Consider the following 25,265-nt stretch of genomic DNA (forward strand, 5'->3'; position numbering starts at 1 on the left):
GGCTAGCTTGAGGGAAAATAGGAACAGCAGGAGGCAGAAACTGTACTGAAAATGGCTATGTGGTAAATTCTCTTCTGGAACATCACTCAGCTACCCAGGCTTTGATCTTTCAGCTACAATTACACTCACATCCATGAGATCTGGATATAGTTTTTAAAAACTAAATCATTAATTGTAATAGAAACAGTTAAACCATTTCATTATATGACTCCTCAACTCAAACATCTGATTTTTTACAAATTAAAAATTGCAATTTATACAAAGATTTGCTTTCAATTGGGTTTAACTATGTCATCATCACAACTAGTCTCACAAAAAACATGGGGTGACTGGCGACAGCTAAATCACAGACTGGCGTCTCCTAAATAGTCTGTCTACCATTAGGGTCTGGGAAATGGTATTTACTGTACAATTAGAGCCAGTGAGCTCTACCTGTAATCATACAGGTGCGAGGATCCTTTTTTGGACAGGGCAACCAACTCATCCATTTTCACAAACTTCTATGCCTATACTATAAGGTTATAGCAAACCTCAGGAAACCCAAACATTTGTACTTTAAAAAAATAATCACCTGACAATAGCATAGCAAATACTACTATCCTGATTTTAAAGACTTCCTTGGGTAGAATCACTTTTAATGTTTAAATTGTCATACCCAAAAAAACATTCAAAGAAGGAACAAATTAATTCACAATCATAAAAACTGGCAAACATGAAAAGCTTACATTATTACACCGGTTATCAAGTTTATTCCAAAGTCTGTATTTTGGCCAAGAGGGTTTGCTATTAAACAGGTTAAATTTTATTCTTTAACATTAACACAAAATGTCTTGGACTATCAAAAGGACAGTTTTAGCTGCTGTAATTTCACAGAATTTATTCTAATGATTTATTGGAGTTAACCATCTGACATTAATTATTGTTTTGGCTTCCAGTCTATGAATGTTTATTTTTCAGTTTAAAGCCTTCTCACTCTTTGATATCATATGGAAATGAGAATTTTTAATGGAAAATTGAAACCATGTGCATCTAAGTACTTAATGAAGTACAGGGAGAAACAGAGGGTGTACTTTAGGAGAATTCAGATATTCCACTTTAGATACTTTTGATTTGTTTGGTTGAGTTACATGTGTGTATTTGTTCACAAACATACATTTATACATTTTCAAAGTATCTCACAAGTACAGTGTTTAAAGATCTGAATACTGAGAAAAGGTTTGTTGTTTGGTGGTTTGTGTTTTTTTTTAAACTAAATATACTGCTATAAACTTCTCTTCATCATACACTACTTAATCTGTTGCCTCCTCCTCAAACCAAATATTTACCCCATCTAGAGCTTCCAATGACATGCTAAAAGCTGTACTTCTCAACAGCGGATTCCCGCCATATGTCTGCCATGTTAGGACTGGATCTTAATCCAGTTCATTGAATGCCTGATAGATTGATTTCGTAACCATCATGCACTTAAGTCATAATATTGATGTCAGGAATACTTGACTAAAACCTGTGCTGTTCATGGCATTAAAACCCATCAAAACAGGCCTGTAAACCATAAGCATAGGGCAAGCAGCAGCGAGGAAGCCAGGCACCCAACTGCAAACAGAAAAGTAGTGTTAAAATGTGCAATTCTGCCACAGTTTGAAAGATTTCTGTGCAACTCGCATAGCTTTAGCCCTCTGGCATTCAATTCATTCCTTTGGAATGAAAAAGATCTTGTTCAATCAGCATTATGTAACATGATAAAATATATGTTTATTTAAATCAGTGCTTCTAAATCAAATCTATTTTGTTCACAGTTAATGGATTCATGTAAAAATGTAAGGAAGGAAAGCACAGTCTTTTCTGTTCTGCAGTTTCATTCAGGCTTTCGCCATATGTATTGCACTCAAGCAGCATATCAATGGGGGCATAACAAGTAACAAAGTGCAACATTAGTTTTTGTTTCTATTTTAATTAATATCCTTGGTGATCTTAATGCACAAGGAATTATTCACCACTGAAAAATGTGAAATAGAAACATAAATCTAGATATTTAACCTGAAAACACTTACCACTTGTTTTTCTTTCTAATGTAGTCTTTTTCAGAGAGGTTAACCAAGTAGATCATCGGTTTTGAAGTAAAAAACAAATGTTTGTTCAAAACATCAATCTAGAAATGAAAATACAGGAGGAGAATTTTAAAAACAAGTTATACCAACTTGAGTTAATTCTATGACCATTTTCCTGATGGCATGTCTGAGAAGGCAACAGAATTAAAGTGTAATATATAGATCACAGATAAACACAGAATTAGCTGATAAATTTAACATTCGATACACTATGAATATGAAATCTTACCAAAAAAACACCTTTAAAAAAAGACAGTAACAGGTAGCAAAATTAGGAGTCAATTCATGGGATAATAATTTATAGCCTACCTCTTTATCATTCCAATCATGATAGAAGCGGACAGCTTTCTTTTCATCTATTACCCATGTCTTGATTTTGCACATTACATCCTACACAAGATCAGGAAAAAACAAAGTCAAAAACTCAGCTGGATATCAGATCATTCTCTTCCATAAACAAGGCATGATATATTAAGATTCAAAACATACAAACAAAAATTATATAATACCTTTTTTAAAAAAATTTTTACTCTCCCAGAAAAAGAAATTGCTTCCTTAAAAGTCACTAAGGAGCAATACTGATTATCAAAACAAAGCAAATCCCGTAATTAGGAAGTTAAATACACAATACTCAAGTATCATCTCTTGCCACCACGAAAATTAGCAGAGCTCATAAAATATATCTTAAGATCAGCACATTTTAGATTGCTTTTCAAACTCAGTAAGACACGACATTTCAGCATCCAGCAGGAGAGACCACGTACAATATAAACATGCCATTAAGAAAAGGGAATGGGTGGGAAAAAACACAGCAAATATCTTTTTTTTTTTTAAATTGTGAGCAAAAGAAATTGAGCCTATTATTGATGATCCACCCTTCAAGAAATTAATTCAAATGGCCAAAGCCCTTTTTATTCCACATTAATTTTTCGCCAACACCTTCTCCCTCCCCCCCAAAATGAAACCTGCCAAAGCCTCCATTACACAATGGCAAGAGCCTTGCACTGGTGACCTCCAACCAGCTGCATTCACTTTCAGAACATCTCTCTCGGCAGGAAATCTAAAGGCCTTTTAGTTAGCAAGCTAGTGTGCATTCAGAAGGAGTAACTGCAGGAAGAGCCCAATGTGCTTTGTTTCTCTGGCCTTTCTTCACAGAAAGATTAATCATCTGTGAAATGGAAACGGCAAACAGCAAGTGACACAAACTGAACCCTTCAAGCCTTTCCTCATCAGTTTTGTGGTCGTGAATCCGAAAGCTGCGTGTGGCACGGTTCTCCTTACAGGCAGGTGTTAATAAAAGGCTCTTGGGTCTGAAAGGTCAAACTCTGCTCTTCTAGGAGTAGTACATTTTAGAGTCGCCTATTTTTTGTTGTAGATAATTTATCATCATGCTTTAAATAATGCATTTTTAGGCTATAATTGACACCACTGAGAATTAAGATCTTTAAAATACAAGGAAACATTCTGTAAACCGTCAAGCACACAACATTTTTTGCTCTTAATGCTATGCAGTTGAAGTACATTTATAAACAACCATAAATAACATCAGTATTTACTACAGCCTTTTCTAGTCTTGCAGTTGCTTTAGTGAAGAAAAAAAAAAAAAGAAAAAAAAAAGCTCTTCTAAATCTTCAGATCCTGATTTGAAACCCTCCAGGAACAGGACTCCCCACAGATTTTAACAAGGAAGGGGCAAGCTAAAACTTTTAATGAAATCTAACATGTTCTGCCTAAGAATAATCACTTTTACTCTCCTCTAACTGAATTTCACTCATAAATGTTTAAAAGTGGCTAATATAACACCATTTCCTACAAGGAGAAGATCAAAGTGCTATATTACAAATGCATTATGATTAAAAAAGCACTGTGCAGCTTTGCTATTAACTGTTCTTTAAACCCTAAAAGGCTTCCCATAGATCTCACTTGGCACTGCATATACAACCTTTGACAAGTAATGTAGACCATTTTTATTCATTGCCTAAAATTGTAGGCAATTATGTGCGTCACACTGGCCACCTGCAAATTCTGAATGCCTGCTCCAGTTGTCAGAGCAAAAAACTAATGTCGGAGGGGATTAATCTAGGGGGAGAGAGTCCTCTTTAATGGCTCCAGCAGGTGAAATGGCCCAGCTGGTTACTATGATGAGTGGCCAGAACAGCTTATGTAGAGACATGCAACAAGATTACACATAAAGAAGAAAACAGTGGTACTATCTTATCTTTAACCCCATGTGCTTTTTATTTTTTAATTAAACAGTATAAACAAGATAAGGGAAGCAATTCTACCAATAGGTACTTTTCATTTAAGATCTTTATCCTCAGCTTTTGTTTAAATAGATATTTAAAAATCAACACAAACTCCCAAGATTCCTGTTCAGCAGTGAAGGAATTCCGATTACACACTATTTGGGGGTTTAAAATAATTCCGTAGGCACCTCCCACATGGCTTTTGACATGACAGTTTCCCCTAACAGCAATGTGTTATTGCATATAAATTGGAGTCAATAAAAACCTGACAGAGAAAACATTATAGCACAAGTTATCAAAGCCAATCTTTTAGGCTTAAGCAGCAATGAAATGTTTTTTTAATCACACTGTAAGGGTAGCTACATAATGCAGAACCTCCAGAAAATTTCAAGTATCAACACAGCAAATAAACTCTGTTCTTTCTAAAGCCCATCTAAGCACATAGTTGCCAATCAGAACTTCTCTTCCACATTCATCTGCTACCTACAGTGACACACCTAAACTCGTTTCGGCACAGACCTAATTTTTCAGAGTTCTCATTTAGGCACCTGATGATGCTGTTTGCAACTGTTGTTCTAAAAGAGTAATTACGTGGCTAACTTCCACAGGGAAGGCTGACCAACAACTGAACATGCTGGCGAGAACTGACAGCTGTATACTTGCAATTTTATTTTGGTTTTACAGAGACGCTAGCAAAGTATTGGAAAACTTTCTTTAGAAAGAAGGATGGAAACTTACAAGCAAATACAGCAATTATACCTGAAGCTGGTGAGGCAGTAAGACAAAGAATTTCTCTGAAGGACTATCTGGGCAGACACAGCACACAGAATGTAAGGCAGACAGTCCAGAAACAAAAACAAACAAAAAGATAGATGAACTCACACTCCCCTGCATCAAGATGTTGTCCCATTTAAATGAGATTTAATATGACCCCCTCAAAAGAAATTATACTAATGACAATATGAGGAAAAGCAACTATTTCTGCGTATTTCTTTTACACTCAGCTGCCCCAATACTACACACACAAAAAGCACGTTTTTATGTTATATCTCATGTAGCACTGTTTTTAGTTTTATTAATCACTTCTGTTTAGGCCTGGTGAAAGAGTATGAACTGACCTTTTTGTCTTCACTATCACTGTAACAGTCATTTAAACACATTTAATCACTCTTCGAGTTAACTGAGAGATGCTTAATAACAAAATACAGAGCAATGATCCACTTTACTTCATTAGATCTGGCCTCCCCAGTTGCACACTTCCAGGTCAATCTGTCACCTGCAGAATGATCCACTTCTCCTTGTTTGATGAAAGGGGTATCCCTGTTCTGTTTTTAAGCTAGCAACATTACAGCAAGCACCATTCAAAAAGCCGCCAAAACCCCCTCCAAAATCCAATTTACTTACAGTTGTCAAGGCATATGAAATACAGCAAACTTCATGAATATCAAATACTGCTGTTTTAAACATCAGTTAATTTCTGACTATATCCTTGGCAACGTATTTAGTGCATGTGAATACTTAGTATATTTAGCCATATGCAATACCTTTATTTTAATTTATGTCCTGCTCTCGTTTTCCAAAGGTGGCAAGTAGTCAACCCACAAATGCTAAGCAGGACTTTTAACGGTAAGTCCCAACAGTATAAAACACTATAAAGGAATACATTTAAATCGCATTTAGGAGATTTATCATGACATGCTCATGAGACACTACTGTGTAGAAAAATGTGCATACATTAATAAACTCTCTGGATGGATGATAGTAATAATGTGTGCCAATGCCAAATTCTTCTTACAGCATGAGGGACTAAACTAAAGCTTGGAAAACTCACTTGCCTACTTGGCATCAGAAAATTGTGATTTTTTTGTTGTAAATTAGCAGGGCACGTAATTAACTTCCGCAAATTTAATAAAGAAGTAAGCAGTTGTAAGGATTATCACTTCACACTTCAAAGTCCAAGTGAATTCTCCGTGATCCTGCAGGCAGTGCAAAAGTCTCTGCTACTACAGGGAGTAACTGTGGTAGAGTAGGCTGGCTCCCTCCCACCCCAAGGGAGAAGTTTCTGGCAAGTATAGAGTGTTTCTCTGCACCTCAATCGTTCACTTCAAAACTTGCAAGATGTAATAATTGACAAGCCCCCATAAACACTTCAAAAGCAGCTAAATACTTTTTATTAAAATGTTCCAATTGTCCAGAATTCTATCATTTTCACTGCTCTGCTTCTCAGAAAAGCTCTAAGAGGTATCTAAAACATTACCCGCAGCTCTTAGTTAGCTCCTCTCATTTTCACAGAAGTCCAACAGCATAGCACATCAGTAACAAAGGTAGTATTGTATAATTAATATAGTCAGAGCTCCCTAAGGAATCTGGTTCAGTGGCACAAGGTATTTAATTCAAAAAACACGCTAAATGGAGTCAACACCACCTAACCAGTAGGTCTCAGAATGTAACTGTAAATAGACAATCCAATGGCTGTGTTTCCAGTGGCACTCCAAACAAATTACTTGCATTTCACTAGTTATCATCTTTCATCAACAGCCTAAAAAAAGAGCACATTAATGACACTGATTCTGAGAATAGTAAATTACTAACAACATAAATCATGTGTGTAGTGACCAGAACTGCTAGACATATTTAGTGAAAGCAAACAATGTTTTTCAAAACAATAAATTCAAATTCATACACTTGCTGGGTGGGGGATAATGGAGGGGGGATACAGTATTTACCATGTAGGGGACTTCCCCTCCTTGCAAGAATGACAGAAGACTTTGAGGGTCACAAGCAAATGAACTGTACTGTAACTAAAAGACTAACATAATCTTTGTATATATAAATAGACTAATGGCCAATGTGAATAATGCTACATTTATCTCTGTCGAAATAATGCAAATCTGGAGCAAAATATGGTTTTTAAAGTGCTTAAATCTTATTCTTTTATTCTCATTGCATTTCACATATATGTATTTAATAAAAAAACCTCACATGGTACAGGGTTTTTCACAATAGCATACAGAATCAAATGGCTGAAAGTTGATGCTTGACAAATACAGACTAAAGCTGCATCTTACTGCTAAACAGTAAAGACAATTAATCCCTGGCGCAGCTTATGCAAGTTACAGTAATTTCTCTCTAGCTAGAAAATATTTAAACATTAGGGTTTTTCCTCTGGGAGATACATTCCGCTTTAACCACAATTTTGAGGATTAAACTGGAATATGCAAGAGATCAAATTAGGGAATAATTAGTATTCCACCTAGCCTTCAATATAGCTCTGATGGTTTTTCAGATACTGATAGAGACTATGCTATTTGAGGTAAAGAGTGCTCATAACTAGTTAAGCTGTGCTGCACCAAAAACAATTCACTGTGTGTGCACTTATTTCCCTGTTAATGCAAGGTGTACGGTGTGCACCATGCCCACAGTCCTTCCGTTCACAGCTTTCCTTGGAAATCTTTTCCAGTTCTATTTAGCATAGCCTCAGCACTCTGCTTTTCCTGGAAGTTTTCTGGCAATTCAAAAGAGCGACGCTGAAGTGACAAAGTAAGACTTTATTGTGAAAACAATGGTTAGAAACCATGGTATTTTTAAAGGACATTTAAGACAAATCTTGCCGTTTTGAGGAAAAAAAAGTTATATCATGTTTTTCAATTCTGTTAAAGTGCTTAAATAAGCTGTAGCAGCTGGGTGCAAGAAAGAGAACAAGTCAGGTACTGCATCAACTGGAGTCACAATGAACTCCTCTGTGGTACAAAACAATGTCTAATCTCTTACAATTCCCTTGCTCACTGACTTTAATAAAAATACAATGGAAGAAGTAATGGATTTAGGACAAGTGTATTATCTTTTCTTCTACTCAATACCTGCTAACAGAGCCAGTACAAGCTGCACATGATACAAGATTTACTCAGAGCTAGATGCCAATAATGTTTATGAACCACAGCAAGTACTCTCACCCAAAACATCCTACAAGCATCAATAATCCCCAAATTCTCCTGTGTCGGTCATCTTTGTGGGTTCTAAGGCATTACACACAAAATTATATAGCCACTTGTAGCTTCTCAAAGAAAAAAGCAGGCAAGAATACAAAAAGCAGTCTATCTACAAATGATTTCTGTTCAAAAACTCAGAACAGGGAAATTGCACTGAAAAGTAAAATGAAACATCTTCTGCAGAGTTCCTCTAAACTTTTCTTACTGCATTAGTCTACCCACACATTTCCAAATATACCCAAGTGTGAATGCATTTGTTTTAGATGTGAATAAAAGCCAACTGAAAAAGTTGTCTCTTTCAGACTAGAACTATTCATAAATGGAGTTATTTTGGTGTACGTATGTAGTATTTAAAAATTACACCATGGCTTGGATCTAGACGTACCCAGAGATGTTATTTACAAAAGTAATCACTTTAAGCCACTGTTCAAATCTACATAGGAAAGATCAGCCTTGACAGAAGGTATGTAAGCATTGACTTCTCTTTGTCTACTGACAATACCAAAAGAAATCCAAATGTATATTTACACATTATGTACTTTTAAAAGTCAGGCTTTACTACTGATTAATTCACAAACATCTGCCATGAATATTTTCCTGTTACATTCAAAATGTTCTCCAGAATGAACTTTAATTTCCTCTAAATACCACATTAAACATAGTAAATGGTCCACTAAAGATTTTAGGCATAATTATATGCATTAAGAATATAAATATTTTCTCCATTCCCTATGATTTAACATTTAAGTTACTAATTATAACAGCCAAGGGCAGAAAGTATGTCAACAGCGTACATGTACACTGCTGCTTTTCTCCAATCGCCAGTGGAAGAAACTGGCTTCTCAAACTCTCCTCACAAAAGGAGACCAAAGAAATTGGGGGGAAGGGGGAAGACACAGACCCAAACAATTCATTGCTATATTTATCTTCAACTTGGAACAAAAGAAAGGTGAAAATTCCCAACTGACATCATCAGTTAGAGGAAATAAGAGTTCATCCATCCGTGAGAACTCTGGCAAGCACTTGCAGCACGAGGTCAGAGCATTCTGCTCAACGCCATCCCATTCATCAGAATATTGCAGGAAGGAAAGATTTTCACCCTGTTTTCTACCTAGTATATATTGGTAATGAGAAGAAAGTGAATCCACCAGCTCTCTGCTGTTTGCCAAGTATTTCCTACACCATTATCAGTAATTTTAAATGAACAAAAAGAATCTTTCAAACAGTTACTGCATCATTAGGACAGCACCAAAATGTTAAATGGAAGGGAGGAAGAAGGAAGGGATTAAAGTTATTTAAAACATCATTAGGAAGATTTTGTTTTTTTCTTCAGAGTACATAAATGCCAACAAATACTTAAGACTCTACACCTATGGTCACTGTATCCATTTTTAGTACATCGCCCATGGCAGGAACAAAACAAAGCTTGATGCCTTTCATGTAAGTTATAAATGCACTAGGTGGTTCTGGTACCATTAGATTAAAAAGGAGCCTTTAAACTTTCTTTTCATAATTGCAATTACTTTTGCTCTTACAAAATTTTTTTGAGCTGAAAAACTAGTCTTCTTGTAAATTTGATGGATTTTAACAATGGAATTTAGATATCTCACAGGACTTGTAAAAGCACCCCTTTCAGCTGAAAACTGTAAGTTCAAATGCAGTGAACATTGATCCTGACCTACTGCAAATGATGACCTTCCAGTTTTCAATTGAAGCTCAAACACTGCAGACATTGAAGCTGACCCAAAGATTTTGTCTTTATATCACTAACATCAATAATCTGCGTGAACTCAACTATAAATAATATTCTTGTGTTCAGATATATAAATCACAATACCATTATCACTAAGATTTATTCTGTGCTGGAATTCAAGATTCGGTGCACTAACAAAGGGCTTAAGGAATAGCTATCTGCTGCAGAGGGTCAACCTCTAAGGACTAGAACTGAATCACACGGGAAGGATACTAGAAAAGAATTCTGCAATAATGTTCACTTAACTATATTATATTATATTAACTTGAAGACTTCTGTCTCCAGGACTGAAAAACACATAGATTAAGAAATACGTATCTTTAAAACAAATTTTAAAATATGTACATTCTCATCTAAAAATTTATGCATATTTTACTTCTACTTTGAAATCTATTGCGACCCAAAATGACAGATGAATAATAAGCTAATAATAAAGTTTAACTCAGCATCTTTCTCATGTCTCTGCAGATACCAGCACCAGGCAGATTTAAAATATAAAATCAAAATTACTCTGATTACTTTCTGAAATTATATTTGCACTGGTTTAATACATGCAAATAACAGGGGTATTTTCATTCTATAATATCTCTTTAGAAGGTTATAGCCAAAATAATATTTAAAGGTATACTGAGTCTGAAAGAATAATACCCTTAGGTAAAAGCAGACAGTCATTTCTAGGAAGGCAGTGAGAACACTTGCAAAACAGACAAAAATCACACACGTAAAGAAAGCTCTTCCAAGACTATGTCAACATTACATGTTGCTCATCTTGGATTGAACCATATTGTGTCATTGATTTTTAAGTAGAACTTGAAAATTATTTCATTGATGGATCCTTAAGAGCAGTTGGCTATTTTATTTCTGCTGACAGGGGACTGGGAAATCAATTCTCTGAGAGACAGGACAAACAGTTAACACCGTATTCAACTGCAAAGCCAGGTCACTACACAAAGGTGAACTTACCAATTGAATGCAATGTGGGCTTATAGGAACGAAAAATTGTAATTAACATGTTAGAACACAGGTGTGAGAAGGTGGGCAATCAAATACAAATCTCAGATTTAAGAACTGTTGACTGACACAGACCAATCATTTTCTTCTCTTCTCCTAAACCTTTTGGAGATTTCAGGCTATCAAGTTACAGTTGTGGAGGCTTAGTGATATAGAGAATCCTCTAAAGATGACAATTCATATTTATAAATAAAAATGACTTCTACTTTCAATTATGTTCCATGAAATACACAGTGAAATCCCCTTTGATGGCAACAGTAAGTTTAGACAGGTCACATGGTGATTACAACCCCTCTGAAATCAGTAACTTTTCCTTAGCTTTCATATTAAGGCTATTCATTATATTCAGCCAACTACCAAAGGAAAAACATACTTGACTAAGATCAATATTATTTCTTTTCTTTCCTCACCTTCTTCTTCTTTCCCTAACCTTATATAGTGCTCTTCCTCAATGGATCTCAAAGTGCTCTCAAAAAAAGTACAAAGAAATGAAAAAATGCAGTTCAAGTGCTAGATGTTTTTGTTCAGCAGGGGAAAGCAAGCCAGTGAAAGGTCTGAAAGCAATACAGGTAAGAAAGCTTGCAATATCTTTATCTGAATGAATGACAGAATTTTCATAATTCTCAACCAGTTAAAACTCCTAAGAAAGTCTCAAATGTCTTCACCTTAAATTACTCCCAAAAGGATGAGAAAAGGAAAACAATGAAAAAGAGAAACACTAAGATTTTAACATTGTGTCTTAAAAACGAAACAAAAACAAAACCCAAAATCCCTACAAATACCACGTTTTTTTCCCTTGTAACCTCCTAGTTTTCCCCAAAGGGAAAATGACTGGGAACACTCAGAGCACAGACAAGAGATGTTTGTTGCACACCTCTGCTATGGCAAAGAACAGAATATTAGCATTACGATGACCCCCAGAGGTCCCTTCCAACCCTGACCATTCTGCGATTATGTATCCCACTGGTAAAGAGGCAAATTCTGAGTTCTCTCCCAGCCCCTCCCTCCTCCTGCCCTCCCCCCTTTTTTTTTCCAAGACAACCTGTTTGGAAAAAAGTATAAATTCCAGTCTACACTGTCTCTAACTCAAAATGCAACAGATTCAGGAAGTACAGCCTGTCCTGGTTTCAGCTGGGACAGAGTTAATTTTCTTCTTAGTAGCCGGTGCAGCGCTGTGCTTTGAATTTGGTGTGAGAACAACGCCAGTAGCACGGTGATGGTTTTGGTTGTTGCTGGGTATACTCAGCCAAGGACACTTCAGCTTCTTGGGCCCTGCCAGCAAGAAAGCTATTGGGGCATAGGAAATTGGGAGGGGACACTGCCAGGACAGCTGACTCCAACTCACCAAAGGGACATTCCATACCATGGGACGTCATGCTCAGTATATAAGCTGGGGGAAGAAGGAGGAAGTGGGGGCCATCCAGTGTTACTGTTACGCATGATGGAGCCCAGCTTTCCTGGGGATGGCTGAACGCCTGCCTGCCCATGGGAAGCAGCGAACAAATTCCTTGTTGTGCTTTACTTGCATGTGTGGCTTTTGCTTTACTTATTGAATTGCTCTTATCTCAACCCTCAAGTTTTATATTCCTTTCCGATTCTCCTTCACGTCCCTCTGGGTGAGCAGGGAGTGAGCAAGTGGCTGTGTAGTACTTAGTTACCAGCCAGGGTTAAACCACAACACAGCCAAAATACACTCCTAACATTTGGTTACTGCTTTAGAGAGGCATAATCTTTAACTGTTTTTTTTTCACCAGTGCCATACGGTTTCTCTTCCAGACCAATAAATTGTTTACCACACAGTTAATCACAGAGTATATTACATAAACACAACCACAGGCCTTTTCTGCAACACAAAACGTTAAAGGAAAACAGGCAAAACAAACCATACAGCAGTGCCTCAAAACTCTCCAGCTGAACATCTACATAAACCCATCTAGCGGCTAGAAAAGCCCAAGAATTCCTGTTACAATATTACAACTACACAAATTGCTTGTAGAAACTGCGCAACTAGACATAAGGATTGATTTACGAGGAAAAGTAACGAGGCAAAGCTTCCTCAGGCTTTTACCATTTAAAAAGTCCATTTACTAAAGGTCTACTGTCTATGTTACAATTCAAGCATATAAGTCACAAAGGAAGACAAGCAAGAAGGTCCAATATCAGCTGGACTCACAGACGTGCCCCACAGCACTTCCCTGAAGAGATTCCCTAGTGACTGTAGTTCCTTCGTGCAGCCTTTGTCTCAAGGGGCACATTAATTTGTGCCTCTCCACTCTGTTCAGCCATCCCTTTCCGTGAGACAAAGGAATTTAATGCCTTTGAAACCTCTATTGTTGCTGACAAACTCAGCTGAGACTGGTCAAGTGTAACAGCTGTTACTGAGAACAGAACTGGCAGAGCAACACAACTTCAAGAATCTGGTGTTTTCTGTACCTTCCTTCAAAAAGAAAGGATAAAAAAAACCCAAGGAATCACAGCAAGTTACAAACACACTATGACAAAGTCATTTTGACAGGTGAACTACAGATGAAGTAACAGTTAAGAAACTGAAGGAAGAGACAAAGAGAAGGATGAGAAACTGAAGCTGGGTCACGACATTAAATAATGCAGATTTTAAAGTTTTCTTTAATTAATTTAAATTGCTTTTCTAGATTTGAGGTTTTTATTTACTGTCTCCCTTGATTTAAGAATAAACTGACATTTTCTGTTTTCAAACACATACCAACTTCCTGTAGTTAAAAAATAAGAGCAGCTCTGTCATACAACAGTAACTGTACCTACCACCCATTAAGTTACATGATGACTACTCTGACTTTTATTTAAAACATACTTCAGTTATGTCTCATTGCAATCACAAAAGAGTTGACCTCTTCCTTAGCTCAGGAAGAACAGAGTATGATATGAAACCCTCAAAGGTTTCATACTTTGTATGAAGGCATACTCAAAAACTGGACAAGAATTTCTCCGTCTAGAGTAGCCAAGCACAGCTGTTTTCCAAAGAGAGCCGCACAAGAAAGTAAGCAAGAGCAGCCAAGACTGGGGCATAACAGCATCACAACACTCTTCATTTTCATCACCTCATACCAAAGTTCAGCCTGAGGCTAAATTTTACTTCGGATTCACTACGGACAGCATTTTTCCTTGCCTCTTTCTTTAAGATGAATTAAAAGGTGAAAGATTGTGTGGATGTTATTTGAAACTGTAGACATAAGCTGCACTGTTCCTCTAAGCGGGTGCAACCTTTTGTAAAAGATAAAAATCACTGCCCACATGTACCCAGGGCTGAGCTGACCCATGTCAGGTAAGACCTTAAATGAAGTATAGCTCCTTCTCTCTCTCTCTCTCTCTCTCTCTCTGGGCTTACATGAAAGCCTTCAAATCATCCAGCAATAGCTATTTTTTCTGGCTTAGACCAATCACAGAATAAAATACTTTTCAAGCCAGACAAAGACTAATTCTTCACCAACAAGTGCTTTTTAACACTGCATCATGAACATTTTGGAGAGGGATGTCCACTTTCAGTTCCTATTTACTTCCAAGCGCTAGGTAGGGCCAACAAAATTAATTGCACTTCAGTGCTGATAAACTAAAACACCAGCACTGATATAACAATGTTTTTCTTACTACTTGCCATCCAAAAAGCAATGGGAGAAAAGAGTATTTTTTAGTACTTAATCGTTAAGCATAAATAGTCTACTTCCACACTGATACACTGCTGTAATAGAGAATGTACTTTGTATACCACCTGAAATATTTATAGAAGATTAATGAAAGAAAGAAAAATTAATAACTAGACTACTGGCAAAGTGTAGCAAACTCAAAAGTCAAGTGGCAGTAAAAAGATCATTTACAAAAATACACTTTGAAGTTTGTAATTATGGCACATTTCTAATTTACAAAGGAAGACCACTACTACCCTGGGATAACTGAGCTCATTTAAGCAGTTTTCCACAATATTCTAAAACTATTTCAACTAGCAGCCTTTACTTAACATGTGCTATAAGACACAAACTCCAATCACACCAAGAAAATATATTCACTTGGTGGCTACAGAAATACTAGTAGCAACATCAGACTAGAACTTAACAGCAAGAATAATTCAGAAGTGACTGCTGGACTTGGAACTACAACTAAACACTGACGTAAGTTTGATGAAGCACTGGCAATTATATAAAGCTGTGTCAACAAGAAAATAACAAGTTAAATTAAAAAATTAGTTAGCTTTATCAATGAAATCTTGCACTGTCAACACCTCAAATAATTCATGCTAACAATTTTTCAACCCATAATAACAATTACCTTAAAAAATACATTAAAATAGTAGTAATGTTTCATATTATACCTGTGGGAGATCAGTAACGAAACCCAACAATACAAGAACTTCAATTCAATACAGAGAGTAATTAATGACCAAACTTTTATAGATCATATACCTATACTTACATATTCAGGTTTTAATTTCTTGTCCCCTCCTCTTACAGCTACTTTTTCAAGCTTGTCTATACTCTGCAGGATCAGCTCCTCATCTTTAAGTCTAAGTTCCTCATGTATTATTTCAATGTCACGAACAGGATCTACACTTCCTTCAACGTGAGTGATATCGTCGTCTTCAAATGCTCCTAAAACAGAAGAACATTTACATTACACATCAAGATAAAAGGACAAGAAATATATATTTACAAATACCATTAAGCATCACAAGAGTTTGAAATGAAAAAGTAAAGTCTGTCATACTACCCATTTACCAGTGTCATCTGCAATATTTTATATCATACTGGTTTAGTCTGTTAATTTACCTATCAGTTCCAAAATCTAAAGCTTTACACAGGTAAGTACAGAGCACAGCACCTTGCCATTTCAGGAGCACACTTCACCCATCATTAAGAGTTTCTTCTAAATAGGAACAGGCTAGAGCACTTCCCTGAATGTAGGTACCACTGTATCTAATCTAGCAGAAGCAAACATAGCTAAATTGAACTTCGCAGAGTATTTTAATACATACAGTAATGACTAGAAGACTAATGGAAAGAAAATCTTACAAATCACCCTGGCAGCCCTCACTGGCTGACCAATTTTATGCATTAAGAAAAGAACAAGTACTAGACAAAGAATTGTGAAGTTCTGAACGACTCTTAGTGTTTCCAAGGGAAACAGGGCTTAGAAAAAAAGGCCTGAAATCATCTGGCAGACCTCGTCCCTGTTTCAATCTACTTTATCACTGTGGTTCTGACGGTGATTAGATAATGAACCACTCAGACACACAATTTACACAGCAGCTAATTTCATCGGCCTGATTTGAGGGTATGGTTTTTAGGGGGCCATCAAAGAAGCAGATGAAGGTGCATTTGTCATATATGAGTGACAACCATTCACACTATCTGAACAAAATGGTGCTGGCCCTTATTAGAAACACATGCTATTATCACATATTTAAAGTGCAGTTGAAGCCATAATTTCAAATTGCCAACTGGAAACATAAGGGTAAAACAACCAGATATTACTGAAGCATGTGTGCTGACTTCATGCCCTTCTGAAGACAATCTGGCAACATAATTCAGCTAGGATTTAAATTACCAGATAAGCAGCATCAGGGAAAGAAGAAAAAAAAAAAAAAAAACACAAAAAAAGCCACCAAAGAAAACCCATCCACACACCCTCCCCAAATCAATAAATATTTTAAAAATTAAAATATTAACAATTAAAAGGTTTATTACTTATTTCTGGATCAATTTTTAGAGTATTTGCATGCTTACCCTGTAACATTAAAGATTTGCCTAAGAAATCAAGCATGAAAATAATTTTATTTTAGTATCATCAAAATAAAAATCAACTGATTTTTTACACAGAAGAAATAAAAACCCAAGGCATTTCTTGTACTAAATATAAAATGGGAAACAAGGTAAACTACAAACAGTTCCTTAACTGACATACAGAATATTGGGAGTTTTTTGTTGTCATGAACGTCTTAAACTTCATCTTTTAACTTACTGAAAACTGTGATTTTAGCAATAAAGATTTTACATCAAAACACACGGTACACAGGTTTAAAATGTTGTTGACAGTTAAGTGTCAAAATAATTTTCATAAAAACCTATTTAGTCTTTAAATTTTATTTAAGTCTTTGAAACAGTGGTTACCAGACATTCCCCCCCCTCCCATCAGCTGTCTCTCTCCAAAGATCACCCATGAGCTCCCTTGGTACAAGGAAAATCACCCCAGCAACAGCCCCAACTCTGACACCGGCACACCGGGAGAATGGGCAGCTCTGTCAAACGGAAACTGACTACACTAAGCCACACCAATGCCAGGAAATTAAGGAAGAGATACCATAGCCTTTGCCTTCCATAAATCCGTGTCTGTGCACCTAAGTCAATCGGACATGGGCTGTTCAGATGAACAAATACTAGAAATAATGTAATAGTTCTGTTCTGATTCACACGGAAAATACTAAATTAAAAGGAGGAAAACAAAGTAGGAAGATGTCACCAGACAGACCAAATAAGTCTATCCACCCAGCATTCCCAATACATGATCAGTATTTATGCAACCAAAAAAGAAGTTTATCTTTCCTTCTTGTCTGAAGAAAAAAAATGTCCATTACCATCCAAATAATACATCTGAAGTTCGTTTACATCTGCCTCCTGCATTTGGCGTCCATGAATTAAAAAACAACAAAACCCACACACACACTGTTCAAGACATGGAGAAGTCATGGAGAAAAGCTCCATGGCTACAAATATCTCACATTTACAATATACAAATAAAAAGTTGTAAGACCTTGTTTTGGTCTTTGGTAAGAATGAAGTTTTTCTGAAAAAGCAAGTGTAAGGTGAATTAATCAGTAATAACTAAACACAGCTCATATATATTTTGCCATTTGCTTCAACAACAGTAATACTTCTCCAGCAATTATCTTCACTTCTTCACATCTTCCCAATCCTTTTCACAAAAAAAAAAAGTTCTTTATTCATCCAAAAATCAATTAACTCAGTGTAATTTTCCACCCCTATAAAACCGAACCTCTGTTCTCTTCTCAGTCCACTAAACACTTCAACCCACAGACATGACACTTCAACATTCTGCCAGAGTCACCTTCAAGCCTCCTCCTCCCACCAGCTACCCTCATGCCGCCATCAGCAGCCATCCTGCAGCTCATTTAGGTGACACTGAGGACAAGAGACCCATGTCTGGTAACAGGTGATGGTCAACTGGCCTGGTCAAGTAAGGAGTCCCTCTATTGAGCTGATGACTCCTCATTTGAGGCAATCCCCTTCTCACTGGATTGCTTGACTCTTCCCATGGAAGAAATGAGCACTAGTTGTGTATTCCGTTAAAACATTTGATTTTGAGCTTAAATTTTCAGTTCTACATTTAGAGGAAAAGTATGTTTTCCTAACTTGGAAAGGAGAAAACCTATCAACGGGTGTGCTGACATAGGTCATACAGTTCCCTCCTAAATAGACAGGAACTCCATTAAATCATGGCAAATTTTTTTCCCCCTTATCAGGCACACTTAGAGGAGATAAATTTAATTCTCTTCCCATTGAGACAGCCACAGTTCATAAGGAAGCAGTAGGTATAAGATTTTGTATACGCAAAAGGCCAAACTGGCATTAATGTCTAGATTTTGGCATAAACTGAGAGACTCTTCTTGACAAGTAACAGGCATTGATTCAGCTTTATTTGTGAATCTCTTGCTCAGGGTTTGTCAATGCCAACTTCAGACATCAACCTAAAACAGATCAGCCTCTGACTGACAGCCTAGCCAGCAGTGAGACAAGGGGATACTCACAGAAGAAGAAAAGGAAAAGGGAGAGAGACTCCTTCTACAAGGAAAGAGCCTTAGTTATAACTTCATCTCAGTATCTGTGTGGGATGTATCTTGGGCAATCTGCTACACCAGCCTCAAGCCTACTTTGTAATGATGCTCTAGCACAAAATGCATTGTAGGGAATTCAGTTCTGGTCTGCAGAGCTGGATGCAGACTTAGCAAGCAAGAACTCTGTGCAAGAGATGAAATCTCTTGGAAAAATTACAACTGTGAGAAATTAACAAAGTTAAACTATCAGAATAACATTTTGCCCAGTCCCTGGTTTAAACACCAGCTTACATAAAAATGTCAAGGAGAAATAAAAAAATAGAGTTGTAAAACTGATTCAAGAAATAGGACATACTAGCAATTGCATATATTATTTGCAACTTACAAAGATTAAAACAATAACTATAATATTAATCTACAACTCTTACCTGATACAGATCGTTAACAGTATATTGCTATTTATTAATATGTCTCTCTGCCTTTGCTTTACTAGCAAGAGAAATTCCTGTCAAGCAAGGCCTTTAATTCTCTTTTCTTAGGAAGATACAACTCCTTCTGTCCAGCATACACAGCAACAAAATAGAAAGCTTAAAGGCTCTATATTAAAATACAATGAATAGGTGACTAAGAACGATATCACTGTCCAAGTAAAGACAGTGTAACACCTGTATGACGAACAAGATGGACAAGGCGGACACAGGCCATGAACCCTGAATAAGCAGTAGTGTAAGTAGTTGGTATCGAGCACTATGTAGAAACACAGGCTGCTGAAAATAAGGAACACTCACCAAAATATGCTGAATTTGAAGCAGCAGCATAAGACTTCAAGAAACTCCCCAAAGAAGCTGCTTCTTGTCAATAAACTAAGCTAAGCATACAGCAATACAGGAAAGTCAACTAGGAACCCCTAACCGGTAATTTCATTGTTTTTTAAAAAATTAATAATTCTCTGGTGTCTCACACATCCCACCAGTGGTAAAGTATATTTTTATCAGAAGTTAGTCAAAAGAAAGTTGGATTGAATCCATTCAACAATGTAAGTTTATATTTTAAGCATTCTAGCTATAAGCCTTTTTTCAAATAATCTCACAGAAAATGCCAATGCATTTGCACTCTAGCTTGAATGATAACACCACTGCCACTCTCTTTAGTGTAAAAGAACAAAGAACTACAGAGTTAGAAATATCAAGCTTGCTGTAAGTAGCAAATCTGCTGTGGTAAATTCCCATAATGTTTCAGTGGCATGCAGGTACTGTTATTAAAACGACAGGAAAATAGTAAAGTCTAACACACCATCAGAATTCATTTTTCCATCTAACAGCACCTAAAGTAATGACTTAATCTGAAGGTACTAGAAATGAGGAGTTTCAAAATGATCACTGTCACATCCAGCTCCTCCTGCTGCTGCCAGCAGGGCCAAACCTAAAGGATTCCTCAGTTTCTGGGAAGAACTTGTCTTCAGCTGAACACTTTATCTGGGCTGATTGGGTCCAAGTGTGGTGAGCCCAAAAATATTTTAGAAGTAGCATTAAAGTAGTAACATGATGATAGATGGTTCCACACTTTGCTTTCAAGTGATACTAGACAAAAAAGATCCAGAAAGCTGAATGACTTGGCTGGGAAGATGTGAAACCTGACTCTGTTTTTTCCCCAGAGGAAAAGCAGGGACCAACTGTCCATCTGTCAGGTCTTAATGGCAATCGGGACACATGGACTGCATCTTTTCTTCACAAGCAAAAGTAATAGCAGCTAAATATGTATACAGCACAGCAGTAACAAATGCCACGTTTTAAATGGTATCATCTAATGGCATGCACATTTCTTGCCATTTCTTTCAAGAATCAGCTTCAAAATTCTCTGACAAAATTTACCTCTCAGCCTCCAGAGATTTTTGCATTGCTTATGTTATACCTGTCAAGATCTGATGACTGTATGTTATGTATTCATCTGAACAGAACCACTACACTTAGTTACAGGCTATCATCAACCAATTCATTCTCTTGCTAAAATCAAGTCATCCAATTACTCCTTGACTAATCAAGGCTGTTTTGGCTTTTTCTTTTTTCAAAAGGTACTCAACAGCATAAACAGTTCACTTACAAGAAATGGAAAGGGGCTAATCAGCAGAATTATTGTTTTGCTGCCACAATTTGCAGTATTTAAATGTAGTTGCTGATTGGGCTGAAAGTTTTATGATATAGCATATAAAACTAGTTTGACACAAAAACGAAGCTGCCTATAGCCTAAACTTTATTGTTTCTCGCTGGTCCAAGCTCCCACCAAGATGATAAAAACCAAATCAAAATAATACTACTAGATTTATTTTATTCTGCTCATAATTGCAATTATGGAAATTAATTAGCACCTTCAATATTAATTTATATTTTATATATCAGTCACTTCATTTCTTTAATAATCTTTATCCTTAAAGTAAAACAGAACAAAATACTTGGCTAACATTAAGCTCCACATAACAGCATTTCAGCATCTTGTATTCATTTACAAAAGCTAAGCAACTGCATTGGTACATGTTATGCTGTAATTAAGAGGGATATTTAAAATTTGATCAGAATCTGAACCGCAACACAGGCTGAAACTCCCATCGGTATTTAGGGTAATGACCAGCCTTTTTTTGTCAATAAGCTATAAGAGAATGTTTAATAACACCACCAAAAACCAGACCTAGAGAATAATTGATGCTTGCACTTCCTCTCCAGCATACGTTCAATGACTATTATCAAAAAGAGCTGCTCGTCACAGATTGATATGGCACATCGCAATACACAAACGTACCCTGTTATAAGCCCTGATATAAATGAGCAATAATATCTATCTGTCCACTTACTGGGGTGGGAATGGGGGGGAGAACAAAAAGAAATAAAATAGGGTAACTTGGGTAGGGGGGCTAGAAGCAGGGTATTTTTCTGAACTATCAAATGAAACAAGACCACAAGTGTCATAAAACATTACATCGTAAATAATATCTGTACTTAGACTGGCTTGACATGCTATCATCAGTATTATAAAGGTTTAAATGGTAAAAGATACCGCAATTTCTGACTGAAGTACAAGTACATTTAGCATTATATAGAATGTATTAAACTTTGATGATGGCACATTTTACTATGCATACTCATGATTAGAAGGGCAAAAATACTGTCAGAGTCAACATTTTACAGCTTCTTGAATGTAGCACGTGTTAACAAAGAACCAACAAATAAAGTAGGTTTAGCATGTTTTCCCTTGCAAGCTAATTTCAAGTGAAATTAATCACCTGTAACACAAACCTAATATTCTTTAAGCAGAGTAATTTTCAGTTGAAGAAGATGCACCTGCCTACATCTTCAACATAAGCAAAATCAAGTACAAAAAACATTAAATAAAATGCTGTAGTAAACCTTGACTTCAGAAGAAAGAATTTTTTCAGACATCTTTTGTGGCTTTGTTTTGTGCTACAGCCCTTTAAGTTTTGTCTTCATAAAGCCCTAACTAGTTGTAATCACTTGCAGTCTAATTGTGGACATTTATCTGCTTTTCTTATGCATAGAACATAGCTATTAAAGCTGAATGGTGATGGTGTGAAGTATAGGTTAAATTGGGTGAAATTAAAGCAAATTACTCTGGGATGTGGAACTCTGAAAATAGAAACCGCCAATGATTTGCAACCCTCTTGATGATCAGCTTCACAGAACCCTAAATGACAAGAAAACTTACATATTTTAAAGTTAACTAGATTTTTTTCTCAATAATATGTACAAATTTATTTAGAATGCAAGCAGTCACTGTGGCAATAATTATTTTTGTACCTGCATCGTAGAAATATAAGAAAAGGTTTTAATTCCCATTAAACACACTTGTTTTTATTCTCAAGTTTTGCTGATTTTTAGCAACAGAAAAACAGTTCAGAATATTAGTTGCAGCATTAATTACCTTGAACACAACGTTACAGTTTATGCGTACCATATGGCTGTACAGACGCAGGACGGTAATAGCAGCTGCTTTGGGCTCTCTTGACTGGTGCAGTATTAGGACTCACATTCATTACTTACCTATATAAAAGATAAGCAGCTACATTTACCCACTGAGCCCTAATACTGCACCAGTCAAGAGAGCACAAATCAAGCACCCCTCCCCAAAAGTCTGAACCAGCAGCTGAATGGCAGTCCTTTCAGTATCAAATCTATTGGGAGTATTTGACAAAAAAGGGCAAGTCTATTTCTGCACCAGCACACACAATGAGAGCATGGAGCAGCAATACAGGATTCTAAATGACTGTAGCATCAACTTCTTGAGCATACAAAGAATTTATATTTGCATAAAAGTACTCATCAAGCAAGTACCGCACAAGGTCAGAGATGAGAATTATAACCTCCCCACGAAACACAGAGGCAAAGCAATTCACTTTAAGACAGTAAGTCAGCAGAAGAAACCGCGATTCTCTTCCTGGTGGAAGCAGGTTTAACAGAGAAAAGTTGTTACCAAGACAGTCACTCCAATGAGCTCATCTGTAAAATCCTGTTCCAGAGCCCTTACCCTTGAGTCTCTCTGGCAAATATTAGTGATTTCTTTCAGATGTAAAATGTGTTTACTTGCTATTGCTCTTTCATCCTAGCACCACTGGGATGTAGTCAACACTCCGCAGGCAAAACCTTCTACCTGCTGAGATTTGCTATCAAGTTGGTCACACTGGGTAAAGGACATTATTTGACAGCTGAAAGAATAAATCTTTGAGCCCTTCATGCCTCCATTTGCAGAGGGTTCACTCTGACTGCCCTTGATCGTACATTTGAAATACTATCACAGCCCTGCCCACCAAATAGTGCTTGGGACAAACTCCTTGGTTACTCTTCTCGCAACACACCACCCAGGATCACAGCACATGGTAATTTGCATGGACTCGCTATTAGAAGACACTAGGAAGGGCAGCACTTTATGTAGTACTTTTTGAGATGGCTGACATACCACAGAAATTGTTTAAAATACAAATTCCTTAAGAAAAACTAGTCTCTCTGTTCAGATTTTTCCTAAATACAGCTGTGCTAATTGGAAGAAGAAGGGGCATTTGGAACCTAGCCAGAACCACTGCAAAACATCCAAAAGCCAAAAACACTGAAGAATGCGAACATTTGCCCTCGTCAACCTGAGCTCAGCCACACTCTGCTTTATGTCACTTTCTGTTCTAATGACTGAAAACCTTCCCTTGTGAGTTTCAGTCGTGAAAAGTGAAGCAAACAGGAACAAGGGAAAGTCTCCACAGTATCATCCTCCCTGGTGAGCAGCCCCAAGGCAGCACTGCCTGCATAAAGGATATGCACTCAGGAAGGTCTCGCCACAAAGATCAGCAGATAACTTCTAACAGGCATGTACCACATACCCAGACTGTTCACCAAAGACAATGTTCCTACTCAAACTCAGACTGGAACGCATGCATTTGCAATCTGATGGCATCTACACTGTACAGAAACATGGTTCCTAAGCAGAAATCATTTGGGAAGTAGAAATATACCTATATGTACAACTGTGTATTCATATTACTTCCAACATCACCATGATGCATTTCACCCTTTCTTTCTGAATGTCAGTCACCAAGGTCTTGTCTTCAGGAATACTCAGTGCCAAGCTCTATGGTGTCAGTCTTAACTGAACTCCCCAAAATTCACCATAACAAAATGTAATAACAATAACTGTGTTTTTAAGACAATACATTTACACAGATCACTAATAGCAACTAGCAGCCATCAGCAGAAACCCTAAGGGCAATTCTACCTGGCCTTGACTGACCAGATATACAGGAAACATTTTAATTATTCACAAACCATTTATCTGAGTCACAGACTGACTACACCAAAGATGCAGAAATATAAAAAAACTCCAACATTTGAACCCTGAAGTTTTTGTCACATCTGGCTTAGCACTGCATAGCAGTTACCACAAATGTACTCCTACCGAACCACTTTGGATACCTAACGCTGCAACAAAGTTCAAGCCATTAAACTCCCTGAGCCCAACTTGGCTCCTGTGCAGAGCCAGCTCAACTCTCCGTTCTGCATTCTTCAACACTTTGGAGGGTTACTAGTCTTTGTAAAATAATGTACAAAGAATGAACAGTCCAGTTCAGCATAGAATGCAAAACCATAGCCCTCCTAGAACCCACAGTGAAGGGTGTAAAATTGTTTCAGTAAGGCAACTTCTCTTCAAAAACTTTTAAAGCAATGTCTTAAGCTATACAAAATACCTAGACAAAACTCAGTAATAACAAGTTTTCAGCTACAAGAGATCAGTAGGTATCTAAGCAGCTCCCAAATATTCTGAAACTCAAAATTTCATTGTTGTTCCAAT

The 25,265-nt window shown here is 36.9% G+C and overlaps 1 protein-coding gene across 3 annotated transcripts in view; it reads right to left on the reverse strand.

The window, feature by feature from the left end:
- Positions 1 to 25,265, reverse strand: part of OLA1 (Obg like ATPase 1) — a 103,666-nt gene that overhangs the window by 38,632 nt on the left and 39,769 nt on the right. For all 3 annotated transcript variants that reach the window (XM_040603519.1, XM_040603518.1, XM_040603520.1), the window contains 3 exons: positions 15,551 to 15,726; positions 2,418 to 2,498; positions 2,052 to 2,149 (listed from right to left, as the gene is read on the reverse strand). In XM_040603519.1, the coding sequence (XP_040459453.1) occupies positions 2,052 to 2,149; positions 2,418 to 2,498; positions 15,551 to 15,726 (355 nt within the window). The remainder of the gene's footprint in view (positions 1 to 2,051; positions 2,150 to 2,417; positions 2,499 to 15,550; positions 15,727 to 25,265) is intronic.

Source organism: Falco naumanni, chromosome 8 (genome assembly GCF_017639655.2).
Source record: "Falco naumanni isolate bFalNau1 chromosome 8, bFalNau1.pat, whole genome shotgun sequence".
NCBI classification, from domain to species: domain Eukaryota; kingdom Metazoa; phylum Chordata; class Aves; order Falconiformes; family Falconidae; genus Falco; species Falco naumanni.